The sequence below is a fragment of the Sciurus carolinensis genome, chromosome 1, assembly GCF_902686445.1.
Source record: "Sciurus carolinensis chromosome 1, mSciCar1.2, whole genome shotgun sequence".
Classification (NCBI taxonomy): Eukaryota; Metazoa; Chordata; class Mammalia; order Rodentia; family Sciuridae; genus Sciurus; species Sciurus carolinensis.
The window spans coordinates 174,514,749-174,541,316 of NC_062213.1; the positions used below are offsets into that span (position 1 = coordinate 174,514,749).

Here is a 26,568-nt window from a genome sequence, read left to right on the forward strand (position 1 = left end):
TAACTTAAATTCGTTAACATGTCGTAACATTTTAGTCGTTTTTCCCTATGGAACATTAACTGGATCTTCTGCTCTTTTAGTTGTTCATGTTTTTTTATTATTGTTGTCCTGAAGACTTCAGTTAGGTGGAAACAAAGGTAGGGCTCAGAAAGTTTGCTTACTCCAAAAGTTTACTTAAGAATGGGTGCGGGTTTTGTTTTTTTATTTTGGTAATTGGTTATAGCTTAAATTGTGCTGTACTGTCGGTTTTATCTGCTATCGTTGTTCTGAGGTTGGCTTATTTATTGAAATACTTGCTTTTAACTTTGATATTTGTTGCTTACCAGGAAAACGGGAAGTTAATAGTTCGTCGTGTTTCAGTTTAATAACACCGTACTTGCCTCTATAAATTACATCCCAAAATGACGTGCTAGTCTTAAATTTATAATTTGTTGGATTATCTATACTTGAAATCAGGTGCTGTTAAATTCGGGACATTTACAATGGTGTAAGACGTTTGAGTGAAAACAGTTTAGATTTGTAGCACCTGATTGTTGTGCCTTTTAAAACAGACTGTCGTTTTGTTTACTTTTAAAAAACCAACAAAAAAGTAGATTCAGAAATTTAACTGCAAAAAAAAAAAATTAATAGATTGGAAACGAAAAACTGTAAATTTCAGTATTTGGAAAGGAGCTTGAGTTTCAGGTTGCTCTTTTAAAAGATAAAATGCTATTGTAAAAGAGAACTTCTAAGTACTGTAAAACAAACAGTCCTCTTCCTTAGGAGTCAATTTTCTTATCTTTCTATATTATTTCAAACATATTTAAGTTTATTTTGTTAATCCCCCTAGCAATTTTTCTGTTCTTTCTTTGGTGATTTTACAACAAAATCATTTAAAGTTCTTTATACAAATGACAAATTATTTGCTTGTGTTTTGACATGGTGTTTACTGTACTTGGGTGAGACCTTACAGGGTACCCAAAACTGAACATGTTGATAAAAATATTCTTTCAGTTAATTCTGGATAGTTTTTTATCAGAGCTCTTGAAACTTTGGGAGTGGGGGATGGGAAGCCTTTATTTTGAATGAATTCAAAAGTTTTCTTATCAGTGGCTGTTTTAAAATCTTATCTGAGGACTGGGGTTGTGGCTGAGCAGTGGAGTGCTTGCCTGGCATGTGTGAGACACTGCGTTGAATCCTCAGCTCCACAAATAAATAAAATGAAGGTCATCAACAACTAAAAAAAATTTTAAAAAATAAATCAATAAACCTTAAAAAAAATCTTAACTGAGGAGGGCATGTTCATCCATTTTAATAAGTATGGAATGATGAGAAATATGGGAGTACATTTCTGTTTATATATGAGGGTTTTTTTTGTTTGTTTTTTGTTTCATTTTGTTTTTTATGGTGCTGGGAATTGAACCCAGGGCCTTGTGCATAGTAGGCAAGCACAAGCTATAACCACAGCCTATAATTCATTTTTAAATGCTTAAAGATAAGACATTTCTGAATCATATTTCAGTAGGTTGCATATATTGGTTTTATGGTTGTTGTCTAATGTACCCAGGACTGAAACTGTTGCTCAAGTTCTTTTTATAGCTTTTTATGCCTATGGGTAGATACTGTTTTATTCTCCATTTTAGAGATGAGAAGAATGAGGCAGAGATTCATTCAGCTAGTAGGTAGCAGACCATATTTGAGCCTAAGCAATGTGGTGGGTTTGTTGTTGTTTTTGTTTTGTTTTTGTTTTGTTTTGTTTTTCCTTCTACTCCTTTTTAGTGCTGGGTATCAAACCCAGGACTGTGCCATTTACCTCTGAGCTACAGTTGCAATTTCAGAAACCTCTTAGTTACTGTGCTTGACCCTATGGCTGCTGCCTTTAAACATAAAAGTAAGATTATTGGAAAGATGAGAAGCAAAAACAAAACAAAAAAACTTTTTCAGGAATCCCAAATTAAAAAGTAGTTCATAAAAAGGGCAAATTTTGGTTTGTGACATTTCAGACAGACAAGGATCTGTTGGAATCTAGGTAAAGGTACAGATAACATGCTTGCTGTCTCAGAAGTTCTTATAGTTGGTTGTGTCTGTATTTTAGTGGTTATGCTGTTGGAGACCTTATGCTTCGTTACTTCTGAATCAGTGATTTTTATTTCCCACTAAGTCTGCCCAAAACTGCCTATATTTAAACTTAAAAAAAAAAAAAATCACTAAGAGGAATTGAACTACTTTTGTCCATAGGTATACTTAAACTAATAAGCAACATATATACCTAATATAATGTAAATTGAATCTTTATAGGTAATTTCGGATATACTAGGGAAAGTATTTAAAGGTGTCTGTTGTTTTCCTTTACTAAAGCAAATAATTCAGCCTTTAATTGCACTATTGGGCAAACTTCACTTTTCAGCAAAAGAGATCAGTCATTCTTTTAATAGACACTGGAGGCTATACTTTCGTGACAGTTTCCGTATACTAGAAGCCAGGAATATTTGGATGAACATAAAACATTTATTCCACCAAAGAACTTTACAGTTTAATGTATTAAGCATTATAATATTTGCAGGATAACACCATGTCTTTTGTTGTTGTTGTTGCTGGGGCTCTACCTCAAAGCCTTGCACATTTTAGGCACATTCTCTACCACTGAGCTATATTCCCTAGCCCAACCATCTTTTCTTAGAGAAGTTAATTTTAATATACTCATTAAGTTTACTTCTTTTTCTATGATAAAACCACGTTGACTCATGTTAATCTACACTTCTGTATAGAGAATTACCACAATGAAAAAAGTTGGACAGTTGGTGGCAGTGACACATCCCTACAATTCCAACTACTCAGGAGGATTGCAAGTTCAAGGCCAGCCTCAGCAACTTACTGAGACCCTGTCTCAAAATAAAAGAACTAGGGATGTACCTTAGTGGTATAGTGCCCTTGGGTTCAAACCCCAGAACCCCTCCACCAACACACTCACACAAAACGATAATTTTATTATAGTGGAGTAAAATTGTTTTTTCTCCAGAAAAATCTTAAGATTGTATCTTGCAGGCATGGTGTGCGCACCTGTAACCCCAGTGACTGGGGAGGCTGAGACATAAGAATCACAACTTCTGAGTCCTGCCTCAGAAATTTAGCAAAGCTCTTTCAGTAACTTAGCAAGACCTTCTCTCAAATCAAAAATTAAAAGACCGGGAATATAGCTCTGTGGTAAAGTACCCCTGTGTTCAGTCCTCAGTATCAAGGGGAAAAAAAGTGTATGTTTAAATTTAACTTGCAAACCCTTGTTTGGCTTCTTTAAATTTAAATTTCAGCATATAAAAACTTCTAAGTAATTGCTGTCCTTGAAGTTTATAAGTATGCAGAAAAGTTGGTTTGGGGCTTTTCAATTGATGAATTCAAAGAGCTGGCTTGCAGGTAGAGCACTTTTTAGCATTCAGGACATCCTGGGTTTAATCCCACAAAAGTTACATCTATCCTCTTTTCATTCTCCTGATGAATTACTCTACTTTGTTATGGTAGGTAGAGCAGTGGGCACCATTTATTGTGGACCTCATGTTAGGTGCTATAAAATAAGTCCAGTTCATAATCTCATTCCTTTCAACATTGTTTAAAATAGATTATATTAACTCTTCTACAGATTTATATACATTTTTCCAGAAGGCAACTAATCTGATAACATGGTGAGAAATGAGGATTTGGGCAGTTTTCTGTGTGATTCAGAAGGACAGTTTTCACCACATCATATAGAGATATGGGATAATGTGGTAGTAAAAGGCACCAACTTTGTAGAGAAACAACCTGGGATTGAATGTCAACTTCATCATGTACACCTTTGTGACCTTAGAAGAGTTACTCAGATAAGATTCTATGCGTGTTTCTTCTGGTAAGTAGGGAAAATAGTACCTTCTCCTAGGGTTGTTGTTATAGTAATATTTGTAGAGTTCTTAAAACATTGTCTCATCATGATAAGAACTTCATGATTTATTTGATGATATTGTCATTAATGAACCTTTTGCATACCATTCCAGTGAAATTCAGTGATATCTGGCACATAGAGTAGTTTTTCTTTGTTAGATGTTACTTTTCTATTGACTTTTCTAATTTGAGTCAGGATCCAGGTTCCCAGATACTTCAGTTGGCTAACATACTTTTAAACCTCTTTTCATTTTTTCCCTTGCACTTTGTTAAAGAAACCAGGTCATTTATTCTGCAGAGTTTCTCACATTCTAGATTTTCCTGATTTCCTGTAAATTGGTAGTTGATCCACAGGCTTAGATTGCAATTTGATGTGGGGTTGGGAAGGAGTGTAGGTGATTCTTTGAATTGGGGTATTTTTTTTTTTCCTAGTTTATTCAGTGGTTCTCATCTATATAATTTCCTTGCAGTTTTCCATTGAACAGCATAGAGTAATTGTATTGGTTATTTACCCTCTGAGATGCTGTGTAAAGTGGAAAGTTTGGTTTGCTTTTGCTGCCCAATTCAATATTAATTTTCCCAGCTAGTTTGCCCTTTTTTTTTTTTTTTTTTTTTTTTTTTTCTTTTCCTGGTTGTATACTATAAAATTGAACCAACTATGATAGGTTTGCAGTGGCTATATTTCCTGGTTTGGCTATCAGTTTTCTCAAAACCTATTTGGTCTAAAAATTTCTTAAAATTGGATTTTTTGAACCTGGTATAGTGTTGCATGTCTGTGATCCCTGCAGCTCAGGAAGTTGAGGAAGGAGAATCCCAAGTTCCAGGCCATCCTGGGCAACTTCGCAAAACACTATCTCAAAATAAGAAATAAAGCTGGGGATATAGCTCAGTTGATTAAGTGCTTGCTTCACATGCACAAGGCCCTGGGTTCAATCCCCAGCACCACAAAAAAGAAGAAGAAATAAAAAGGACTAGAGATGTAGTTCAGTAGTAAAGTGCTCTTGGATTCAATCCCTGGAATGGGGGGATAAATTGCTAATAGTTGGAGGGTGAAACCGTAGAGGGAATCACCCCCTGACTGGTAATTAAACCCAGAGACCCTCTACCACTGAGCTACATCCCTGACAAGGTCTTCCTAATTGCTGAGGTTGGCTTTAAACACCCCACCCCCACCCCCAAACACACACACACACACACACACACACACACAAAACAACAACCCAGGGGCACTTACCACTGAGCTACACCTCCCCAGCCCTTTTTTATTTTGGGTCAGGGTTTTGCTGAGTTACTTTAGGGCCCTGCTAAGTTGCTGAGACTGACCTTGAACTTGTGGTCCTCCTGCCCCAATCTCCCAAGTCCATTGTAGTCACTCCTGTTAAACCAGTTAAGAAAACTGTGTAGTTTTGTAAATGTCACTAATAGTCTATTTAGTTATATTCATAGGAAACACCCCTTTCAAGGTCAGGGCAGTTGAAACTGTTCAATAAAAATTATCTTTCCTGAAAGACTTACTTGTTTGTAGTGTGCCTGATGTAGTGACTTCAGAGCAAATGCCATCAAAACAAGTTTGCTTGTTTTAAAACTTTGCAGTTAACCAGGCACAGTGAGTGACATGTGCCTTAATCCTAACCATGTAGGAGACTGAGCAGGATTGGAAGTTCAAGGCCAGTCTAAGCAATTTAGTGAGACCTGTCTCGAAAGAAAAAGGTCTATCGATGCAGCTCAGTGGTAGACTGCCACTGGGTTCAATCTTCAGTACTGCAAAACAAACAAAACCTATGTTTTTAGGATTTTGTATGAATGTCATTGGTTTAGTTTTCTGAATCTTATATTCAGAATTTAATGGGTCAGATTGCATCAGGTAATAAATATACTTCTGTTTTATGTTTAATAACCTGGGTTCTGATATAATTAACCTTATCTTGGTCTTATTTTAGCATGCCATTCTTAGTTGGAACTGTTGTGTAATTTAAATAGATTGCTTTTTTTTTTTTTTAACATTGTGGGATAATGAGTATTTTGGTTTGGTGGCAGTGAATTCTTGTGACCTTTGAATTACAGAATATTAGAAAGAAGATTACCTGGAGAAGGCATAAATATTATTATTTACTACCTTCTGAAATTACTTTTCAGGAAGTGTTTGTTAGCACAATAAAGCATAAGAAAGCATAATATTTAAAGTTTATTATTAGTGGCAAGACTAGCAGGATTCCTGTGTTGGACATTGTACTAATTGGGCTTTAAAATTATCTTTGTTGCTTCTTTTGTCTTATCATTTTAACCCCCTTTATTTTCTTTTTGTGGGAGAGGAGCTGGAAAGACTGTGTATACACAACATATAGAACCCCCCCTGACAGCTAGAGCTGGGTTGTGTGACCCAAGCTGTGCCAGTCAGATGCACTTGACTGGGAATGTGCATCTGGAGTAAGATGCAAAAAAAATGACAGTTTGGAATTCATTCCAGTTGATGGTGACAGTGCTAGCTGGGCCAGTTTCCTGAGCAGGCTCTTCCTGTGTTGCAGCTTTGGCATTGGTTTTGACTGCTTCACTTCCCTTGGTTTTTTGCATATTTGCCAAGTCAAGGATCCTCTCTTTCATTCTTTGAACTCTCAGTGGGTATTTTGATAAATTCCTTTTCTTGTTAGATTACCTAAATATGGTTATTTTCAACCAGGGAATATGATTGTTGACTTTTCTACTTTGAGTTAGGATCCAGGTCCCAAATACTGCAATTAACTGGCAATCTTAAGCCTCTTTTCATTTGTATGTTGCTCCTCTGAGCTTGCTATTCCTGGAAAGATTTGTTACTGCTTCTGTTAGGATTGTCTCCTAACTCATAAGTTGAAAACGTCTTGTTTGTTTGTTTGTTTTTTGGCATGGTGCTGGGGATTCAACCCAAGGCCTGTGCTTGTGAGGCCAGCATTCTACCAACTGAGCTATATCCCCACCCTTCCTTGTATTTTTAACAGACCAATCGTAGATAATAATTTTTGTTTTGTCCTCCCCCAGTTCGTGTGTGTGTGTGTGTGTGTGTGTGTGTTAGTTACTAAGGATTGAATCCAGGGGCTCTGTACCACTGAACTACATCCTAACCCATTTTATTTATCTTATTTTATAATAGGGTCTCACTGTGCCTGTCCCACCCCAATTCTTTTTTTTTTTTTTCTTTTTTTTTTTTTTTTTTTTTAGTTGTAGATGGACACAATACCTTCTATTTTTATGTGGTGCTGAGGATCCAACCCAGTGCCTCACGTGTGCTAGGCAAGCACTCTTCTGAGCTACAACCCCAGCCTCTACCCCAATTCTTAAAGCAGTAGTTTTCAACCTTTTAAAATTTGTTTGAAGTAGGCTTAAGCATCAGTGTTTTACTAAAGCTCCCACATGATTATTTGCTGTAATAATTCTTGTATTACAAGAAGTGTATATGTATTATGTGATGTTAAAATGTATATATACACAAAGGTAAATACAGATAGTTCCTCTACAGAAACTACTTACTAACACTTACTGCATTTTTTCTAGATCATTGTCTAAGCACAATGCAGGTTTCTATTTTTATTTTATTAAAATGAGATCAACTTGCTATTTTAGAAAGTTGTGTGAGTGCATCCTTATAGCATCATGTGATTTGTTCCTTTTACATTCCTGTATTTTTCTCTAAACTTAAGTATACAGGTCATCAAGGAATGGTGGCACATGCCTATATAGTCCCAATCACTTGGGAAGCTAAAGCAGGAGGATCACCGGATCAAGGTCAACCTTGGCAGTTATTGAGATCTACTTCAAAATAAAAAAGTGCTAGGGATGTAGCTCAGTGGTAGAGTATACCTGGGTTCAATTCCCAGAACTGAAGAGGGGCTGCAGTTGACAGTTAATGGCATGAAGTAGTTACTTTGAAGATTTTTGGCTAGAATATACCATTTGTCATTTTACTCATATAATAAAACACATAATACCTGGTTGACCTACTTTAGTAATGCTAGGATTGATTCTCGGTTAAGGTAATGGTAGTCTGATCCATGAGAGGGAGAGAGTCTTCCTCTTTGCAACAAATAATTTGTGTTGTGTTGCATTGGCACTACGGGAATTCTCAGTCACTTGTCATTAGCGTGATTTTGGGGAGGAGGGCAGTTTTATATAACAATACAATTTATGTAAATATTTATAAATTATACAGAGCTATAATTTATATAACAAAACACACCCAGGGCTGGGGCAGAGTGCTTGCCTAGCATGTGTGAGGCACGCACGGGATTCGTCACTGGGTTTGATCCTTAGCACCACATAAAAATGAAACAAACAAAATAAAGGCATGCTGTCCATCTACAACTACAAAATTTTTTTAAACACACCCATCTAAAGTGTACTTAGGATATTTACAAAATTGTGCACTGATTACCACTAATTTTAGAACATTTTTCTTGCCCCAGTTAGAAATCTCATAGCTATTAGCAGTTACCTCCCATTTTTCTCCAGCCCTAGGCAGCTGCTAATCTACTTTCTTCTATCTTTTGTATTGTATTGTATTTCATCTATCCAGAAGCATATACTTCATGGTCTTTTGTATCTGGCTTCTTTCATGTAGCATAATATTTTCAAGGTTCATCCATGTTGTAGTATGCTTCAGTACTTCTTGTGACCTTGTGTGATTAGGACTGGTGAGTGCTGCTGTTTAAATATATTCCCCCAAAGTTGGAAATTGTTGGAAATTAATTCCCAAGGCAACAGTGTTGAGAGGTGGGACCTTTAAGAGGCTACTATGTCATGAGGGCTTTGTCCTTATGAATGAATTGCTCTTTATCTTTGGAGTGCATTAATTGTTTTGATAAGTTCAGGCCTCATTTTTCCAAATCTCCCTCTCTTCCATGTTCTTTCCCTTCTACCATGGGACAATGAACACACAGGGGTTCTCTCCAGATGTCAGCCTCTCAAACTTAGATTTCCTCGATTTCTCCAGAACTATGAGAAATAAGTCTCTGGTCTTTATAACTTATCCATTCTCGGGTATCTTATAATTGCAGAACAAAATGGACTAAAACAGTGGGTCACAGAAGTTTCACCACTTCAGCTTTTTCTTTTTTTTCCCCTTCACCAAACTATTTTCCAAAGTGGTCATGTACCATTTAACACTTCCGCTAGCAATGTGTGAGAATTCCTTGTTTGCACCACATCTTCATTGACAATCATATAAAGAATCATTTTTGCACCAGGGGAGTAGTAAAGTGGTAGAATACTTGCCTAGCATCTGAAAAGTCCTAGGTTCAATCCCCAGCACCTCCAGAAAAAAAAAAAAATTTGAGTTAAAATATGTAAAAAACATAATACAAAGGCTTTTATTTAAAAAAAAAAAGTAAGAATAAATCATTTTAAAGGTGTGCAAGATCTTTATGGAGAAAATTTTTAAATTTTATATATATGATGGCATATATATCTTGGAGGATTTATAGAGATGTCAGTTCTCCCGTATTGATCTAGATTCATTACTATTCTAAGAAATGTCTTAACAGATTTTCCCCCTCAAACTTGATACTGATATTTAAAGATTTATATGAGAAAGCCATTAGCTGAGGCCTTCAATAAAAGTATTCTAATGGGGAACAAGGGGAATAGCCTTGTCCTACGATAACAAAATATTATAAAACCAAGGTAGGTAAGACATAGATGGTAGTAGTGGAAGAACAGATTAAAAGACCAATGAAGCAGAATCCTGAAAATAGACCCATACATATGTAGAAATAATTTATGATGGAGCTGGCTTTGTAAGTAAGTGGAGAAAGAATGCTTCTGGGATGATTGCTTACTCACATGTAAAGAAATGAAATTTCGTGAAGGTGGCGTACACCTATCATCTGAATGGCTCAGAAGGCTTAGACAGGAGGATTGCAAGTTTCAAAGCCAACCTCAGCAACTTAGCATGGTCCTAAGCAACTTAGTGAGACCCTATCTCAAAGTAAAAAGCCCTGGGGATGTGTGGTTCAGTGGTTAAGCACCCCTGGGTTCAATTCCTGATACCAAAAAACAAAAAAGAAAAGAAATTAAATTTCACATGGATTTTAAACTGTATATAAATCAGTTCCAAATGTTTGAAATCTTAAATGTGAAAAGCAAAACTATAAAACCAAGAGGACATTATAGGTAAATGCTTTGACTTTGGAAAAGAAAGGGTATTATAAATAAGGCACAGAAATGAGAATCATAAAGGGAATGTATAGCTTTGACTAAAATTAAGAACTTTGGTTCATTAAAAGATACAGTAAAATAAATAAATAAATAAATAAATAAATAAAAAGCCCATGCAGAGGGAGGAAGATACTTCTAACCCATAATCAAAGGGTCAGTATATTGTATTCTCTTATGGCAGATAAGTAAGAAAGATCAACAACAGAAGAATGGTTAAAAAAAAAAAAAAGTAACTATGTATTTTGCAAATAAAAAGAAATACAAGCTGGGCACAGTGCTCGTACCTGTAGTTCCAGGGATCTGGGAGGTTGAGGCAGGAGCATCGCAAATTCGAGACCAGTCTCAGCAACTTAGGGAGACCTGTCTCGAATAAGCTACAACTCAGTGGTAAAGTACTTAGGTCCAATCCCTAGTTTAAAAAAAATTAATATTGAATCAACTTCATGTTTTTCACCTTTATATTATGCAATATGCTATTTTTATGTACCATGCACTTCTTTGAGTCCTTTTATTGACAAATACTTCATGAACTATTGTCAATTATTTTTGATAATCTCTTAGCTGAGAACTGGATTATATCCTTTTTCCATTCTGTGGGTTACAGAGATTGTAAACTACCTGATTGATGAAATGATTTGTTAATTAACTTTTCTCAGTTTAATGGGGTATACCCAAAAGCTTGTACCAAAGAAGTCTTATCAAGTGACCAAATTGTATCTATTACTCGTGTAAAAGCACATTTTATGGAGCCAAAATTAAACAAGACTGGTTAAAAGTCAGACTTGGCATATTTTTTATTTTTCCATAGGATATTAAGAGGAAAATCTCTATATTCCAGCCACACTGCAACAGCATTACAGAGACAACACTTCTCAATTATTTTATATAGCATTTGTAGAATAGAAATTTTTTTTTATGATTGAAGATGTAGTTAAAGTTATGCTTTTGACAATTAAGATGGTTTACATTATCTACAAGGAAGAATTAGAAGGGTTTTTTTGTTTGTTTCAAAGACAGCACATTGCATCCTGAATTGCCTTTCAAGAATATTTGTAATTCTGTTTTTAAGAGTGCATTTTATGGTAAATGGATGGAGTTAGAGAATATGCTACGTGAAATAAGCCAAACCCAGAAAACCAAAGGCCCAGTGTTTTCTCTGATTTGCAGATGCTAATTCACCATAAGTGCTGGGAGGGGATAGGGAAGAATAGAGTTACTTTATATTAGGGAGAGGGCAGTAAAGGGAAGGGAAGGGGTATCGGGGTAAGAATGATATTAGAGTGAAACAGACATTGTTACCTTGTATACATACATGATTGCATGATTGATGTGATCCTATATTATGTATAATCAGAAAAATGAGAGATTACACTCCATTTATGTATGATCTATCAAAATGTATAAATGCATTCTACTGCATTGTAAAACAAATTAGAACAAATAAAAATTTAGAATTTAAAAAAAGTGCATTTTAGGGGCTGGGGCTGTAGCTCAGTGATGAAGTGCTTGCCTTGTATGTATGAGGTACTGGGTTCAAGTCTCAGCACCACATAAAAACAAAGATATTGTGTCCATCTACAACTAAGAAAATCTTTTTTAGAAAAAGCACATTTTAGGGGTCACAGTATAGTGCACACACCTGTAATCCTAGCGGTTTGGGAGACTGAATCAGGAGGATCTCAAGCTTACAAGTTCAAAGCCGGCCTCAACAATTTAGAGAGGCCCTAAACAACTCAGTGAGACCCTGTCTCTAAAGAAAATATAAAAAAAGGGCTGGAGATGGAGATGTGACTCAGTGGTTAAGCACTCCTGGGTTCAATCCCTGGTTACCCCCCCCAAATGCATTTTAATTTACTTTGCTAGGAATATTTTTTAGTATTTTCATATATGTATATTTTTCCCATAATGTTTTAAACACTATAAATCTATATTCATTTTTTTACCTAAGTGCAAATCTTTGTTTATATTGTCAGTCATCAAACATTTATTTGCCCAGTTACTCATTCCTATCATATACTTAATACAGTAACTTAATGAGACTGTTTTGAAATTAGGACATATCAGCGTTCATTAGAGTTGTGGAAGGAAAGTAGTTTTTTAAATTTTTTATGGATTGAGGAATAGGCGAGAGAAAATGAAGACAGAGTTAGGTAGACTTTCCTCTGTGGATTTCTTTTTTTTTTTTTTTTTTTTTTTTTTTTTTGTACCAGGGATTGAACTCAGGGGCACTCAACTACTGAGTCACATCCCCAGTCCTTTTTTTGGATCTTATTTAGAGACAGGGTCTCACTAAATTGCCCAGACTGGCTTTGAACTTATGATCCTCCTCCTTCAGTCTCCCGAGCCATGCACTACCAGGCCTGGCTCTCTGTAGAATTTTTAAAACCCAAGAGAAAAGACTGTAGATACCTAGAGGAAAATACAGGCTCTAGAAAGGATTTTGTTTTATGTTGTGAGAGAAGTGAGTTTTTTTGTTAGCATAGGTGGAACCAGTGCAGATAGAGGTCGAAGTTACCAGAAGCAGTAACTGGTGACACCAGAGACTGGAGAAAATTAAAGTGCTTGAGTTCAGGAGCAGAGGCAGAGTGATAACCTATTTTAAAGGAAACCTAAGGTAGGAGAAATAGCGGGGACCTCCTTTCCTAGCAGTGTAGGCTATTAAATTAATTAAATATTTTGTGGGCATTCCTAACATTACATGAACACCAGAAAAGTCAGGTTTTGAAGTATTTAGCAAATATAAATAGCTAGATCAAGTATTCAGGTACACGTGATTCTATATGCACATCATAGGGAGGGATCAAAAACATATAAAACCTGAAAAAAAGTATGATGTAGTACATTGTCTATATTTTAAAATATTGATTCTATTTAATGATAACTGCCTTATTAAAACCATTTAGTGGGCTGGGAATGTGACTCAGTGACCAGAACTCTTGCCTAGCACTGTGTAAGGCCCTGGGTTAGATCTCTAGTGTAATAATTTTTTTTTAAACTGATGGAAAAATACATATACAGCTTACCATTACAACCATTTTTAAATTGTAGAGTTTGGTGGCATGAAGTACATTCAGTGTTGCACCGCTGGCTGTCTAGTTCCAGAACTTTTATTACGCTAAAGTGAAACCTCTTAAGTTATAAGCACCCATACCCTCTCAATGTTCGTGTTATAGCATGAATCAGTACTTCATTTTTATAGCTAAATAGTCTGTTGTATGTTTATACTGTGTTTGTGTTTGATGGATCTGTTCATCTGTTGGTGAACATATATGAAGTACCACAATAGTTACAGGCTGTGTTGCATTTCAAAGAAGGCCAAGGGCAGAATTCTTAGAAGTTTTTGGCTTTCTTGTAGCTTAGACAAATATTTATAACTGTTCTGAAAGGAGCAAGAGTTTATGCCCTAGAAGGCATAATTATAGTACTTTTAGGATTTCAGCGGGGGAGATATCTTCTAGATAGAGAATTAGAGGAGACTGGGCTTATTTTTTTTGTTGTTTGTTTTTGTTTTTAGTACTGGGGATTGAACCCAAGAGGGGCACTTTAGCATTGAGCTGCATCCCCGGCCCATTTTATTTTTTATTTTGAGCTAGGGTCTCAGTTGTTGAGGCTGACCTGAAACTTGCCAGCCTGACTGCCTCCTGAGTCACTGGGATTTTAGACATGACTTTAGGTTATTTTTGAGAGGTGGGTAAAGTTTATTTCTTGTCTGTTGTGTTTTTAAATTCTATTTTATTGCTGGTGAAAAACCAGGCACTACTGAGCACCATAGTAATATAATTTGATCCTGAATTTAGAAACAAAGAATGTCAACTGATAGATTAGGCTAGTACCTAAAAAACTAGCTTTTGTAAGAGTGTTAATTTTTTGAGTTGTCATTGGAGACAGAAGAGTGACAGATAGACATGGAAAATTAATGAAACAGACTTGAGAATTTTTCTTTTGTAGTCTTTTTGTCCCCAGTCTCTTCTCTTCTGACTTACTACATTGTCTACCAAATACTGGAAATTCCCCAAACTATACCTTTAAAACAGACTTGTCCTTTGAGCTCCAGAACACATGCTTGACATCTCATTTTTCAAATGTTCAAATAAAAACAGGAATCTTACTCACCCCTCCCATCTAGTCTTTCATGATTTTTTAAAGTTCTAAGATAGTCTTAAGTGGTGTATTTTTCTTTCTCAAAAATTTTCAGTAATAATCAGGCTGTTGTTATGTCTCAGTGGCAGAGCAGTTGCATAACACGTGAAGCACTGGGTTGGATCCTCAGCACTGTGTGTGTGTTTGTGTGTGTGTGTAAAATTGAAGATATTGTATCCATCAACAACTAAAAATACATGTATTTTTTAAAAAAATTCTCAGTTATAAGCATAAACTCTCTCGTTAGTCACTGTATACAAATAGCCACATCCCCAAAAGAACTTTAGTTGCCAGGCATGGTTGCACACACCTCTAGTCTCAGTTACTCAGGAGACTGAGGCAGGAGGATAGCAATTTTAAGACCAGCTTGGACAAATTAGTGAGACCTTATCTCAAAACAAAAAGGCTAGGGATGTGGGTCAGTGGTAGAACACCACCTAGCATTTGTGATGCCCTGAGTTCAATCCTTAGTTAAAAAAAAGAAAAGAAAAATGACAAACTTTTGTTAAAAATTTTTGCAGAGCAAAGTAATTTTATTATTAAAAAGCATTTGACTGATGAAGAACATAAAGCAAAATGCCCACAATTCTGACTCCTAATAAAACCATTATTGACATTTTGGCATGTTTCTTTTTAGTCATTTACTTCCAGAACAAGAATTTTTCTTTTATCTTTCCTTTTTCATCTTATTTTATTTGTTCTTGTGTTACTCTGTTTTCCATCATTGTAACAGAATATCTGAAATGAATCAGCTTCCAAAGAGAAAATGTTTATTTTGGCTCACAGTTTTGGAGGTTCTCAGCCGTGATCTGTTTGGGCATGTGGGAAGGCAGCACATCATGGTGGGAGAGCAGAGCAAAGCATAACTGCTCACCTTTCGGACCAGGAAGCAAAGCAGAGCTAGGAGAGGGCCAGGATTCCACAATCTTTTTCAGAGTCATACTCCCAGTGACCTAAAGATCAACGACCTAAAGATCTCTCAGTAGGCCCCACCTCTTAAAGGTTCCACTACCTCCCCATGGTGCCACCCTGAGGACCAAGCCTTTAACACATGAACTTCCAACATCCAAATTACAGCAGTTTCTTTCCACTAAACACTGATTTATGTGTTCCCTCCCATCACGTACTCTGCACATGAATGCATAGATCATACTGTTGTATAATATGTATAATGTATATATGTTTGTATAATGTGAGTGGTAAGTAAGTAGTTATTAAATTAATGGGATATTAATTAGAATTAGAATGGGATATTAATTAGAATTTTCATACCAGTAGCAAAGCATTGCCAGTCAATATTTCTTTTGCAATAACTGCATCAGTTGGCTATGCAAACTCAGAATTATGTAAAGAACTGAAAAGGTGGTATGTATCAACTGGAAAACCAGAATATGTCTTAAGTAGTGTTAAAAGGAGAAATGGTCTGAATTCAGTATTGCATTTTCTCTGTGTCTAATGGGTAAGTCACATCCTTACCTTGATCTTCAGGTTCTCTGTGGTTTCAACTTAGGTTTTTTGTTTGTTTTTGTTTTATTTGGGGTACAGGGATTGAATCCAAGGTGCTAAATCACGGAGCCCCCTCCCCAGTCCTTTTTTATTTTGAGACAGAGCCTCGCTAAGTTGATGAGGCTGGCTTTGAACCTAAGATCCTCCTGCCTCAGCCTCCTGAGCCACTGGAATTACAGGCATGTGCCACCATGCCTGGCTCAACCAGAGTTCTTAATGACAAAAAGTATGTAACAGTTAATTATGTCTTTTCCATTAGAAACTTGATTTGATTGATATTTTCCCCAAATAAATGAATTATAGTGACAGTATTATCATTTTTTCTTGGGAATAATAATTTTTTGCTGAATATACTGAAAAAAAAAAAATAACCAGTCTGTGTTTATTCCATATATCAGTGAACACTATAACCTAGTTGAACAAGCTGGAAACTAAAACCAATGTTTCTCTTTTACCCCCAATGTCTCATCTGTTAGCAAGTCCTGTTGGTTTTACTTTTTTCTAAATATTTTACGAATTGACTTTAAAAATCTGTCTATATTAAAATCTGATCTTGTGCAGAGTCTATCTTAATAAGTTTTGATAAAAATCTATAGACTGGACCACAGAACCTCTATTATTATTAGCTGTTATTTCTATAGGGTAACCTATAAATAGAACTCCAGAACTGGAGTTCTGGGTCAATGTATAAACCTTCCTTGTCTCAGCACAGGCACCCATTTGGCAAACTATAGGTAAACCTTTAGCTTCTTTACCTGGGACCTTTTAGGGAGGAGGGTCTTTCTATCTCACCTTTCAGTGTCCATGGGGGTATATAATAACATTTAGGTTCTATTCAGGTTTTATATTCTTGGGCCAGTTTTGCTATTTCATAGAGATTTATTTAGTTTAAGATTTTCCATTTTGTTTGATTGTTCATAATTTTTGCTTGTGGGTTTTTTTTTTTTTTTTTTTTTTTTTTTTTTTTTTTGCTACTGGGAATTGAACTCAGGTGCACTTGACCACATCCCCAGCCCTATTTTTTTGCATTTTATTTATAGACAGGGTCTCTCTGAGTTTTTTAGTGCCTCACTTTTTTTTTTTTGCTGAGGCTGACTCGAACTCTTGATCCTCCTGCCTCAGCTTCCCAAAGCTCCTGGGATTACAGGCATGCACCACTATACCCAACTGTTTGTAGTATTTCTTAATTTGTTGTTTTATTTCCTCCTTTTCATGCTGTCCTTATTTTGTATCCTTTTCCTTAATCGTTTTACCACCTTCCCTCCTATTTATCTTTTTAAAAATAATCTTTATTGTTTTTGAAATAATTATGTTTATTATTGTCTCTTTTTTGCTACCTCTTTCCCTTCCCCTTTCCTCTTTTTTTAGGTTTGCTTTATTGCTTTTTCTTTTTTTTCCATTTTATTGATAAGAATGCTTTAGGGGCTGGGGATATGGCTCAGTTGGTAGAGTGCTTGCCTTGCATGCACAAGGCCCTGGGTTCAACTGCAAAAAAAAAAAAAAAAAAAACAATGCTTTAGGTCAGTTAAGTACTGCTTTTGTTATTTTGCGGGTTTACTCATTGTATTCATTGTGATTCCATTTAAGTATTGAAATTTTAGCATTGTGTCCTTTCTTCTACAGTGAGAAATATGGCTCCCATTTTTCCTTAATACTGTTTTTGATCAATTCCCAGTATGTAATCAACCTCTGGTTACCACCTATCTCTTGCGTGGATTCTCTTCTCACCACACCTAGGTTGCAACACCTGTCCAAGGCATCTTGCTGCATGTAAGCCCCTCAGTCTGCTTGGCCTTGTCCCTCTGCCAGAATGCACCCCCCCAGCCTCCATTTGTGTCTCACTTCAGCAATTGTGTATGACAGTGATTTTTCCTCTTGAGATTGTATGTGTTATTTTGTTTTTTCTTTTACAGATTGGTAGATTCATGTGGCCTTTTTAATGATTAAGTAATGATGGAAATGGATCCAAAATAAAAAGTGACTTCTCTACCAAAGCAGTAGAAGATTCTTCATATCACCTTCCAGTAGCTGAATTCAGTTTTGGGGAAGAAGCAAAACAAGTGAAATACAGAAAACTGAAAAAGAAGAAAATCTCATTTTGGAACTTCCTTGACTATTCCTTACCCCCTGTCTTTCTACTTTTTAAAATTTTGTTCTGAATTTATAAATATTGAAGACCAAAGAAATAGAATATACATTTAGGAGCTTTATACCAAGAAATTTGCCTTGAAAGCTGCTATTCTTGGAGGGAAAAGTATATCAAGTTCCTGTCTGTTTTTTTTTTTTTTTTTTAACAAGATTTCATATATGTATAGATTTTAAAATTTAAGACAAATATAAATACATATCTGCACACTATTTTTAGCAGTTGTGTAAAAATAATGACATTTATGTTTTAAGGGCTTTGTTATGTGTTTATTTGCCACTGGAGTTGATTACTCAGATCTTTTATAGTGCTTTAATATTATATTTTTGATCTGTCACCTTGATGACATTACTTGCCCACACATGAGGCGACCTGTGTAGCTATGACCTTGTTATGAACAGTTCGCATTCACTGTGCAAATGTCCATGTATTACCTATTTAAGCATCATCATAGTGCCATTACTCAAGGAAGTTGAATGAGGTGAACATAGACATAGCTCTTTCCCCTTACCCCCCTTTTAAATGTAACAAATACTTTTTATGTTCCCCTTCCCCCTTCCCCTCCCCCCTTCCCCCTTTTGGAAGCGAGTCAGGAACTAGGTAGTTTAGGATGAGCAATTAGAGGGACTCAGAAAGTGAGCCACATAGAGCCAGGCTTCTTTGTGCTTCATCACAAGTCGTGCTGCTGACCAGACTGCTTAAGCACCTTTTTAACAAGAAGACCTCGTGAGAGAGCCAACTGGTAGTGTCAAGGAGTTCGGAAAACAGGACCACAGAGTTTCACTCTGGGGTAAATATTCTCCGTACATGTTAATTTTGGAAGAAAGCTGTATGTATATGTCTGTGAAAAATATCTGTTGCTTTCTGCAGTATTTAATTTTGGAGAATATCAATAGGATTTCAAAACAACAAATCTCTGGAAAACTGGTACTAGTGGGTATTTGAGGAAATTAATGTGAACTAAGTGAAAAAGTTCTTGAGAGGCTATATATTCCTTCTCTAGGAAGAGCTTTTCTACTTTGGTCAGAATTTATCCAAGTACCTGACTGAATCAAGCTGTTCTCTTTTCATAAGTATCTATTTTGTGTTCAGGTGTTTATTCTTCAGGTTCTTCTCTTGTAACTCAAGAATGCATTAGATTCTTTCATATGACCTTCCAAACTTGTGTCATAGTTTTCTGTTTATATGTTTTTCATGGTCATATATTTACAGACCATTGCTTTGTTTATAGCTTCTATGAAATTTGAACCCTTAGAGGGTTCTATAAAGAGTCTTAGAGGACAGGGCTTCTATAAAGAAAGATCATAGGTTAATCATAGATTACTTTATAATCTGGTATTAGAGTCTTAAAAGCGTAAGTGATTTGAGTTTTCCCATTTTCAGATCCTGGCCATGAGGTTGGATGCCTCACCTTGCTGAAAAGACACTGGACCTAAATGGCGCAGCATGACTTTGTTCCTGCTTGGCTAAATTTCTCAACACCACAGTCAGCTAAGGTACTCATCTCCATCCCTCTAGTATATACTCAAATACCAGTTACTTTCTTCCCTTCCCGGCCTGTGGCCTCTGTTTTACAGACTCAGACTGGTTTTGGTTTTTGATTTCTTTTTTCTCTCTCTCTCTCTCTCTCTTTTTTTTTGGGGGGGGCAGTACTGGGGATCGAACCCAGGGCCTTGTGCTTGGGAGGCAGGCACTCTACCAACTGAGCCATATCCCCAGCCCTTTAATTTCTTTTTTAACATACTTTATTAGGATATAATTTGTAAAACATAGATTGTCTTTGCTTGTTTTTTTAATATGTATTCAGTCTTGCCTAAAGATTTAAAAAATGTTTTCATAGACTCATTACCTTTCTTTAATCAGCATATAAATAGGCAGTTCGCATCATTACGTGGTACCCTTAAGCCTTTTTGCATTAGCTGCAGCAAACTTTGGTAATATACCTCCTAACCCATTGACTTGACAAAGAGGCAGAGGTAAAAGGGAAAGACCCTTGGGAAAATAGAACTTTGGCATGAATGCACATTCAACTATGATAGTAGAGGAGGAGGAAAAGGGGATAGACATTGATTGTTCAGCTTCTAGGTGGTTCTCATATTAAATCCTAGAAATTTTTTTAGAGGCATTAATCATTTGGAAGGAAATGTGTATTGTATTGGGGGTAAAGACAAATGGAACAACCAGTTCATATGATTAAAGCAGACCTACTCACAGGACACAGAAGAAATCCTGGGTTGTTGATAAAGGAAAACATTGTGAATCTAATAAAATTAAAAGTGCTTTCCATTTTGCCAACTAATTAAGGAGAAAAAAATTAATAAGCAGTATTTTTTAAATGGTCAATTTTTTTTAAATGTGAATTTTGGGGAAGATGTTTCTGGTCTCCTCTAGGCATAAAACCTTATGTTCAGAACTTCATTTTGAATTGTCTTCTTAAAATTCCCAAAACCTCATGATTTAGTCTAGTCTGAAGTCTTTGGGAAGGGATGTTGGATCCAGAAAAACACTTTAAAAAGCAAATAATTGTTTTAGAACCATGAACTAAATAACAGATTTTAAAGATATTATTTCAACCCTTTCAATAAAGGTACAGTAGCAAAGTTATATGGTTTGGGGTTAAGGATGGACATAAAAAGTAATGAAATGCAATAGGGAGTGTAAAAATAGACCTGTATATATAATGTCAGTTGACTTTTGACTTATTTGCCAAGGTAAAAATTCAATGGGGAAGTGATAGTTTTGTTTTTGCTTGGTTTTTTGTTTGTTTTAACAGATGGTCCTGGAATAACTGGGTGAGGTGGAGCACTGCAATCTCTATCTACACAAAAATTAACTTGAAATGGATTAAAATCTAAATTTAACAAACTAAAACAGTAAAACTTTTAGGACATAATCATAGGAAAAGATCTTTGTAACCCACTGGAATGGGTAAAAGACTGACATTAGCAAGTGTTGTTAAGGATATTGATAGTAAGAAAATAGATGTAAAAATGTCTGTGCTCCTGCCTGTAATTTTTCTGTAAGTCATTTCAAACATACCCATATTTTTCATGACTAAATAGTATTAGGTTTCTCCAGAGAAATGAAAGCAACAAGAATGTATAGTTCTAAGAAGTTACTGGCTCACCACAGTGGCCATCTACCTGCTTGAGAGCCAGGAAAACTGGTAACTGCTCCATCTAAGAAGCAGGAAGCCACAAAATTAGAAGCAGTAGCAATATCAGCAGAAAACCACACCTGCTCAAGAAGTGTGAATGAGAGCTTCCCTATTCTACTTCTGTGTTCTATCTAGGCCCCTCAGTGCCACCCATTTTCAGGGTGGGTCTTTCCTATTCAGTTCCCTGATCCAAACACAAATCTTGTCTGGAAATACCCTTACAGACACACCTAGAACTATGCTTTACCCATTTTCTAGGCATCCCTTCACAAGTTGACAACTAAAATCAACCATTACAAACTCTTTATCATTTACAGCATGGAAAAAAAAAAAGCCATAGAATTCAGTTCTTTGAAATATGAATGAATATGAGTTAATTTATAATGTTTGCCAAACTGCTTTCTTTGAGATATATAAATTCAGACTTAATCTCCCTGACTTATTTTCTCATATGTAAAATGGGTTTTAATGCAAAAATTGTTATTGTTAAGTAATCTTTGCAGATAAAATTTTGTAGATGTTAATGGTTACCAAAGTGATATTTGAATCATTGCTTTTTCTCTAATTCTAGATTAATTTATAGAATTAATAAAACTGTTCAGAATTATTTTTAAGGCAAGCATCTTGCTTTTTCTCTTGCTCTATCACAAGATTAATATTTGTAAGCATAAAATTTGGGGGCTTGTTACTTAGGGATATTGATGACCCCCCCTTCTTAGGCAAATAAGTGATCACCTTTTCTCCCCTTTTGGGATGAAGGTAGTGAGTTAATACTTAAGTAACCTAGTACTTCTCTAAATTAATTTTGAGTCCTATGGTACTCTTAAGATCTGTATACTCATAATGCAGGTTTCTGCCACCATTATTACTTGTTTTTTGAACACCTGATACAAAACCTATTAAAATATCAAAAGAGACTAATTTACTTACCTATTTGCCTCTCTGTACTTTATCATCTTAGTCACCTACATCCACCTTTGAAAAGCACGGAGAGCACCTATCCCGAGGAGAAGGTAGATTTGGAGTGAGCCGTCGCCGACACAATTCCTCTGATGGCTTTTTTAACAATGGGCCCCTACGAACTACAGGAGGTGAGCCATGTCCACCTTACATGACTATATATAAACTATATAGTCCAGGACAAGTAAGCCCAGGCTTTAGTGCATATCTATATCTAAGAAATAGAATCCTTTGTGACCATATTCTTGATTAGCTCCTCTAGTAGTCATTACTCAACTACATTGGCTTTCTAAGTCTAACTTTTTTATATATATATATATATTTTTTTTTTTAATTGTTGATGGACCTTTATTTTATTTATTTATTTATATGTGTTACTGAGACTCAAACCCAGTGCCTCACACGTGCCACGCAAGTGCTCTACCACTGAACCATAACCCCATCCTCTAGGTCTGACACTTTTATGATCTCATTAATCATCTTTTTAGTTCAAGAATTCATTTAGAACTTGTCTGACAAAAGATTTATCTAGTGGTTTCTTTTTACTGAACAGGTCTCCTGAAGGCCTTTTGGCAGTACCATAAACCAGATCAGGAAGCATCTGGCACAGTCAATTTCTGAATTTCCAGGAATCAAACAATCTGATGTGTTATTTTTCCTTACTATTCTAGATTCCTGGCACCAGCCCTCCCTGTTCCGCCATGATTCTGTGGACTCTGGTGTCTCTAAGGGAGCATATGCTGGAATCACAGGGAACCTATCTGGTTGGCACAGCTCTTCCCGAGGTCATGATGGCATGAGCCAGCGTAGTGGAGGTGGCACAGGGAACCATCGACACTGGAATGGCAGCTTTCACTCCCGGAAAGGCTGTGCCTTTCAGGAAAAGCCACCTACAGAGATTAGGGAAGAAAAGAAAGAAGACAAGGTGGATAAGTTGCAGTTTGAAGAGGAAGACTTTGTAAGTATGAAGCCCTAGGTTTGTAGTTAAAACCCAGCAAATTAGGTCTTAAATACAAGACTCTGTTAGTACTATGACAGAAAAGGGAGTCCCTATTAGGTTTCTTTTTAAAGGAAAGGAGTTGAGTTGATTACTTTGAAGATGATGACTGAAGTTCCTGTGTAACTTACAGCAAATCTTATTACATTTTTTCACTATTAGACTTTTGGAATGTTAAAAAAAAAAATTGAATTTTCCTTAAGTTTTCTAAAAGTTTGGTATCTAAATATAATTGCATAAATTATCATAAGAGACTTTTTCCTTTCAATGTTGCTCTCTATTATATAAAATTATAGTAATTTTTAGGAATATGCAATTTTGAGTGTTTAAGCTGTTACATATGATCAACGAGATTTTAATGCTATCGTGTTGAATTATATACTTTTTGGCATCTAATGAAAAGTGGAATTTTTAAGAGTACATTTTTAAAATTTAACAAAATATTTTATTTGACCAAATACATCCAGAATATTATCACTTTAACATGTACTCTATCCTTAAATTATTGAGATAATGTGCATTATTTTTTGTATTACGTCTTTACTTTGTTTTCTATATTTATAGCACATCTTAGCATAGACTGTAGGTACATTTTAGTGCTTAATGACTACATGTAGCAACTATGTAGTTATTTAAATAGTACAACTCAAGTAGCATATTAACCATTCATCACTTCTTTTTTGGTATTGGGGATTGAACCTGGGGAGCTTTACCACTGAGCTACATCCCCAACCTTTTTATTTTTTATGTTGCAACAGGGTTTTACTGAGTTGCTGAGGCTGGCCTCAGATTTGAACTCCTGCCTCAGTATCTTGAGTTACCAGAAACTTTCATTATAGCCACTTCAACAATAAAGTCAACTAATTAAGTTGGAACTTACAGCTCAGTGACAGGAGAGCGCTTGTCTGTCAAGCACAAGGTCCTGTTGTTCAATGCCCAGCACCAAAATAATTAAAAAATTAACTAAAGAGGAGTCAAGTTTGGACATCAGTCTCTCTTCCCCAAGTCTTGAAAGTCCTAGGGTCCTTGATATAAATGTTATATATTAATTCCTGTCTCCAGGAAGTCCTTCAAAACTTTTATCTTTGGAAGTCTATAGTTCCGTGACATACTCTTGAGTGTTTATCCAGAATGACCCAGATATCCAGTAGCATAGAAATTACTACAAGACCAAACTGTAATTTTCATTACTTTTGTATTAAATTTATGAGGAAATACAAGAAAGACTTGTGGGAACGACTACGGTCTTAATTGCTCATCATAATTAAGGGAATTGATGAAATTCCCTTCAAACCAATAACAAAAACTTTAACAACAACAAAAAATTTTTGTTGCATTTCTTTTAAGTTGTAGACAGACACAATACCTTTATTTTCATGTGGCGCTGAGGATTGAACCCAATGCCTTACACACAAAAGGCAAGCGCTCTACCACTGAGTTACAATCTACATTCGCAGCCCTTACGTTGCTTTTTTGTTTTTTTGTTGAAGGACCTTTATTTTATTCATTCATTTATATGCAGTGCTGAGGATTGAACCCAGTGCCTCACACATACTAGGCAAGCGTTCTACCACTGAGCCACAACCCAGCCCCATTACATTGCTTTTATATAACTTTCCTTTATGCTTTTATTCCACGTAATTCATTGAGCCCACGATGATGACATAATTTATATCTGACTGGAAATGTTTAAAAATACATCTTATAACCATAGGTGATTGAGCATATAGAAAACAAGGTTATTTGGATTCCCAGTACTTTTAATTTCATCTGTGCTTTGGTAAAAAAGAGGAGATTGTGACAAACAAGAAATAATGCAGGAACTTGGAGTTGCTCAGTAGTAGAGCATTTGCCTAGCATGTGTGAGGCACTGGGTTTGATTCTCAGCATCATGTATAAATAAACAAAATAAAGATATTGTGTCCATCTACAACTAAAAAATATTAAGAAAAAAGAAATAACATGGGTTGAAATTTAAACTCAGTTCTGGTATTAGACCTTCAATATTCCTAGTGGGAAATTAATTGACATCAGGAAAAAATTTTTATTAAGGTGACATTGTCTTCACCTGTTAAGTGATTTAAAGGGAAGTTTGCTGTCAAAGCAAACCTTAAAAAGACCAATAAGGGCAAATTACTTTGCTTTTACATTTTTATGAAATAAAGACACAAAAAAATATGGGGGAAAAACTACCCACTATGTATATCACTCAGCTCTGTGGAATAGTGACATTTTGCCAAATATTGTTCTAGACTATTCTTTTAGAAAAAAGACAAGATATTAGGTACACAGTTAAGGCTTCCTTAATTCTGTTGTCCTCCTAGAGGTAATGACTGTTTTAATTACACTGTTTTAACTTCTTCAGGCATGTTTGGATTAAATCGTACCATATGCATATACATCCATAAACTTTGGAACTGTTTATGAACTGTGTATGAATAGTAGTTCATACTGTAATTCTTTTCAATTGTATAAAATTGTTTGACTTTTATGTATGTTGATACATATGGCTCCAGTTTGGTAGTTCTCAACCTGGGACTCTTTAGCCCCCAAGGGACAATTTATAATATTTAGAGGCAGTTTGATTGTTATACCTGGAATTAGTGCTACTGACATCTAGGGTGTAGATATCAAGGATGTTACTTAAACAACTACAATGCCCTGGACAACGCATAAAAAACATATAGCCAGCCCAAAAGGTCATTAGTACCATGATTGAAAGAACTTGCTCTGGATTTTTTTCATTACTATGTAGTAAATAAATACCCTATTATGTAAATATATTTGTATTTATCCATTTTCTAGTTGATGGACATTTAGGTTGTAAAAGCCCTTGTTTTGGAGGCTAAATCTAGAGGACTTGAACTGAGGTATTGTAATTGGAGAAGGAAGAGTCAAAAATAAGGAATCTATCCAAAGTGAATTTATGACTGATATGTAATTAACTTGAAAAACAGAAAATGCATAATTGGTGGGAGAAGGTAATAGAACTTATGCCAAAGAGATAAGTGAGAAGGATGTGCCCTTGAAATAGAAATAACAGTTGCAGTTTATGGGCAGATGGACTCACTGAAGGAACATAATATATTAGTAAGAGGGGGAAGAGGCATAGAGCGGAACCTGTGGGATAGCAATAAGGTGAACTGAGAGTGATTAGCCAAAGAAGAAAAGGATATATCAAGAAAGAGGAGTAATATATGAATTACAAATTAGCCATGTGCTATGGTACCTGCCTATCGTAGCTACTCAGAAGACTGAGGCAGGAGGATTGCAAGTTTGAGGTCACTCTGGGCAATTTAGCAAGACCCTGTCGCAAAACCAAAAAATGAAAAGGACTGGGATGTATTTCAGTGGAGAGTGCCCCTGGGTTCAATCCCCAAATCCCTGTGGCGAGGGGGCAGTGTTTATAGGTTGTAAGGTGTTTGGGAACTGAATTGTTCAGAGCTGATTTTCTGTATCACTTTACATTAATAAAAAGTTATTTTTGTTTTAAAATCGTCCTATATTGTTACCTTGAGCAAGTTAAATAGTTGTAATTGTCCCTGAATTATTAGGTAGAGATAGTAATATATGCATACGTTACAATAT

General features: G+C 35.7%; 1 protein-coding gene and 1 non-coding gene across 4 annotated transcripts in view; one reads left to right on the forward strand and one right to left on the reverse strand.

Moving 5' to 3' along the window:
- Window positions 1-26,568, forward strand: part of Gpbp1l1 (GC-rich promoter binding protein 1 like 1) — a 44,487-nt gene that overhangs the window by 1,503 nt on the left and 16,416 nt on the right. For 2 of the 3 annotated variants that reach the window (XM_047524678.1, XM_047524667.1), the window contains exons 2-5: window positions 17,634-18,656; window positions 19,250-19,362; window positions 21,985-22,114; window positions 22,655-22,941. In XM_047524678.1, the coding sequence (XP_047380634.1) occupies window positions 19,303-19,362; window positions 21,985-22,114; window positions 22,655-22,941 (477 nt within the window). In that variant the 5' untranslated portion in view covers window positions 17,634-18,656; window positions 19,250-19,302. Of the gene's footprint in view, window positions 1-119; window positions 138-17,633; window positions 18,657-19,249; window positions 19,363-21,984; window positions 22,115-22,654; window positions 22,942-26,568 lie in introns of those variants that run through there. The other variant, XM_047524688.1, reaches the window with a different exon arrangement.
- Window positions 19,511-19,583, reverse strand: Trnag-ccc (transfer RNA glycine (anticodon CCC)). The gene has a single exon. It is a non-coding gene; the product is annotated as a tRNA-Gly (tRNA).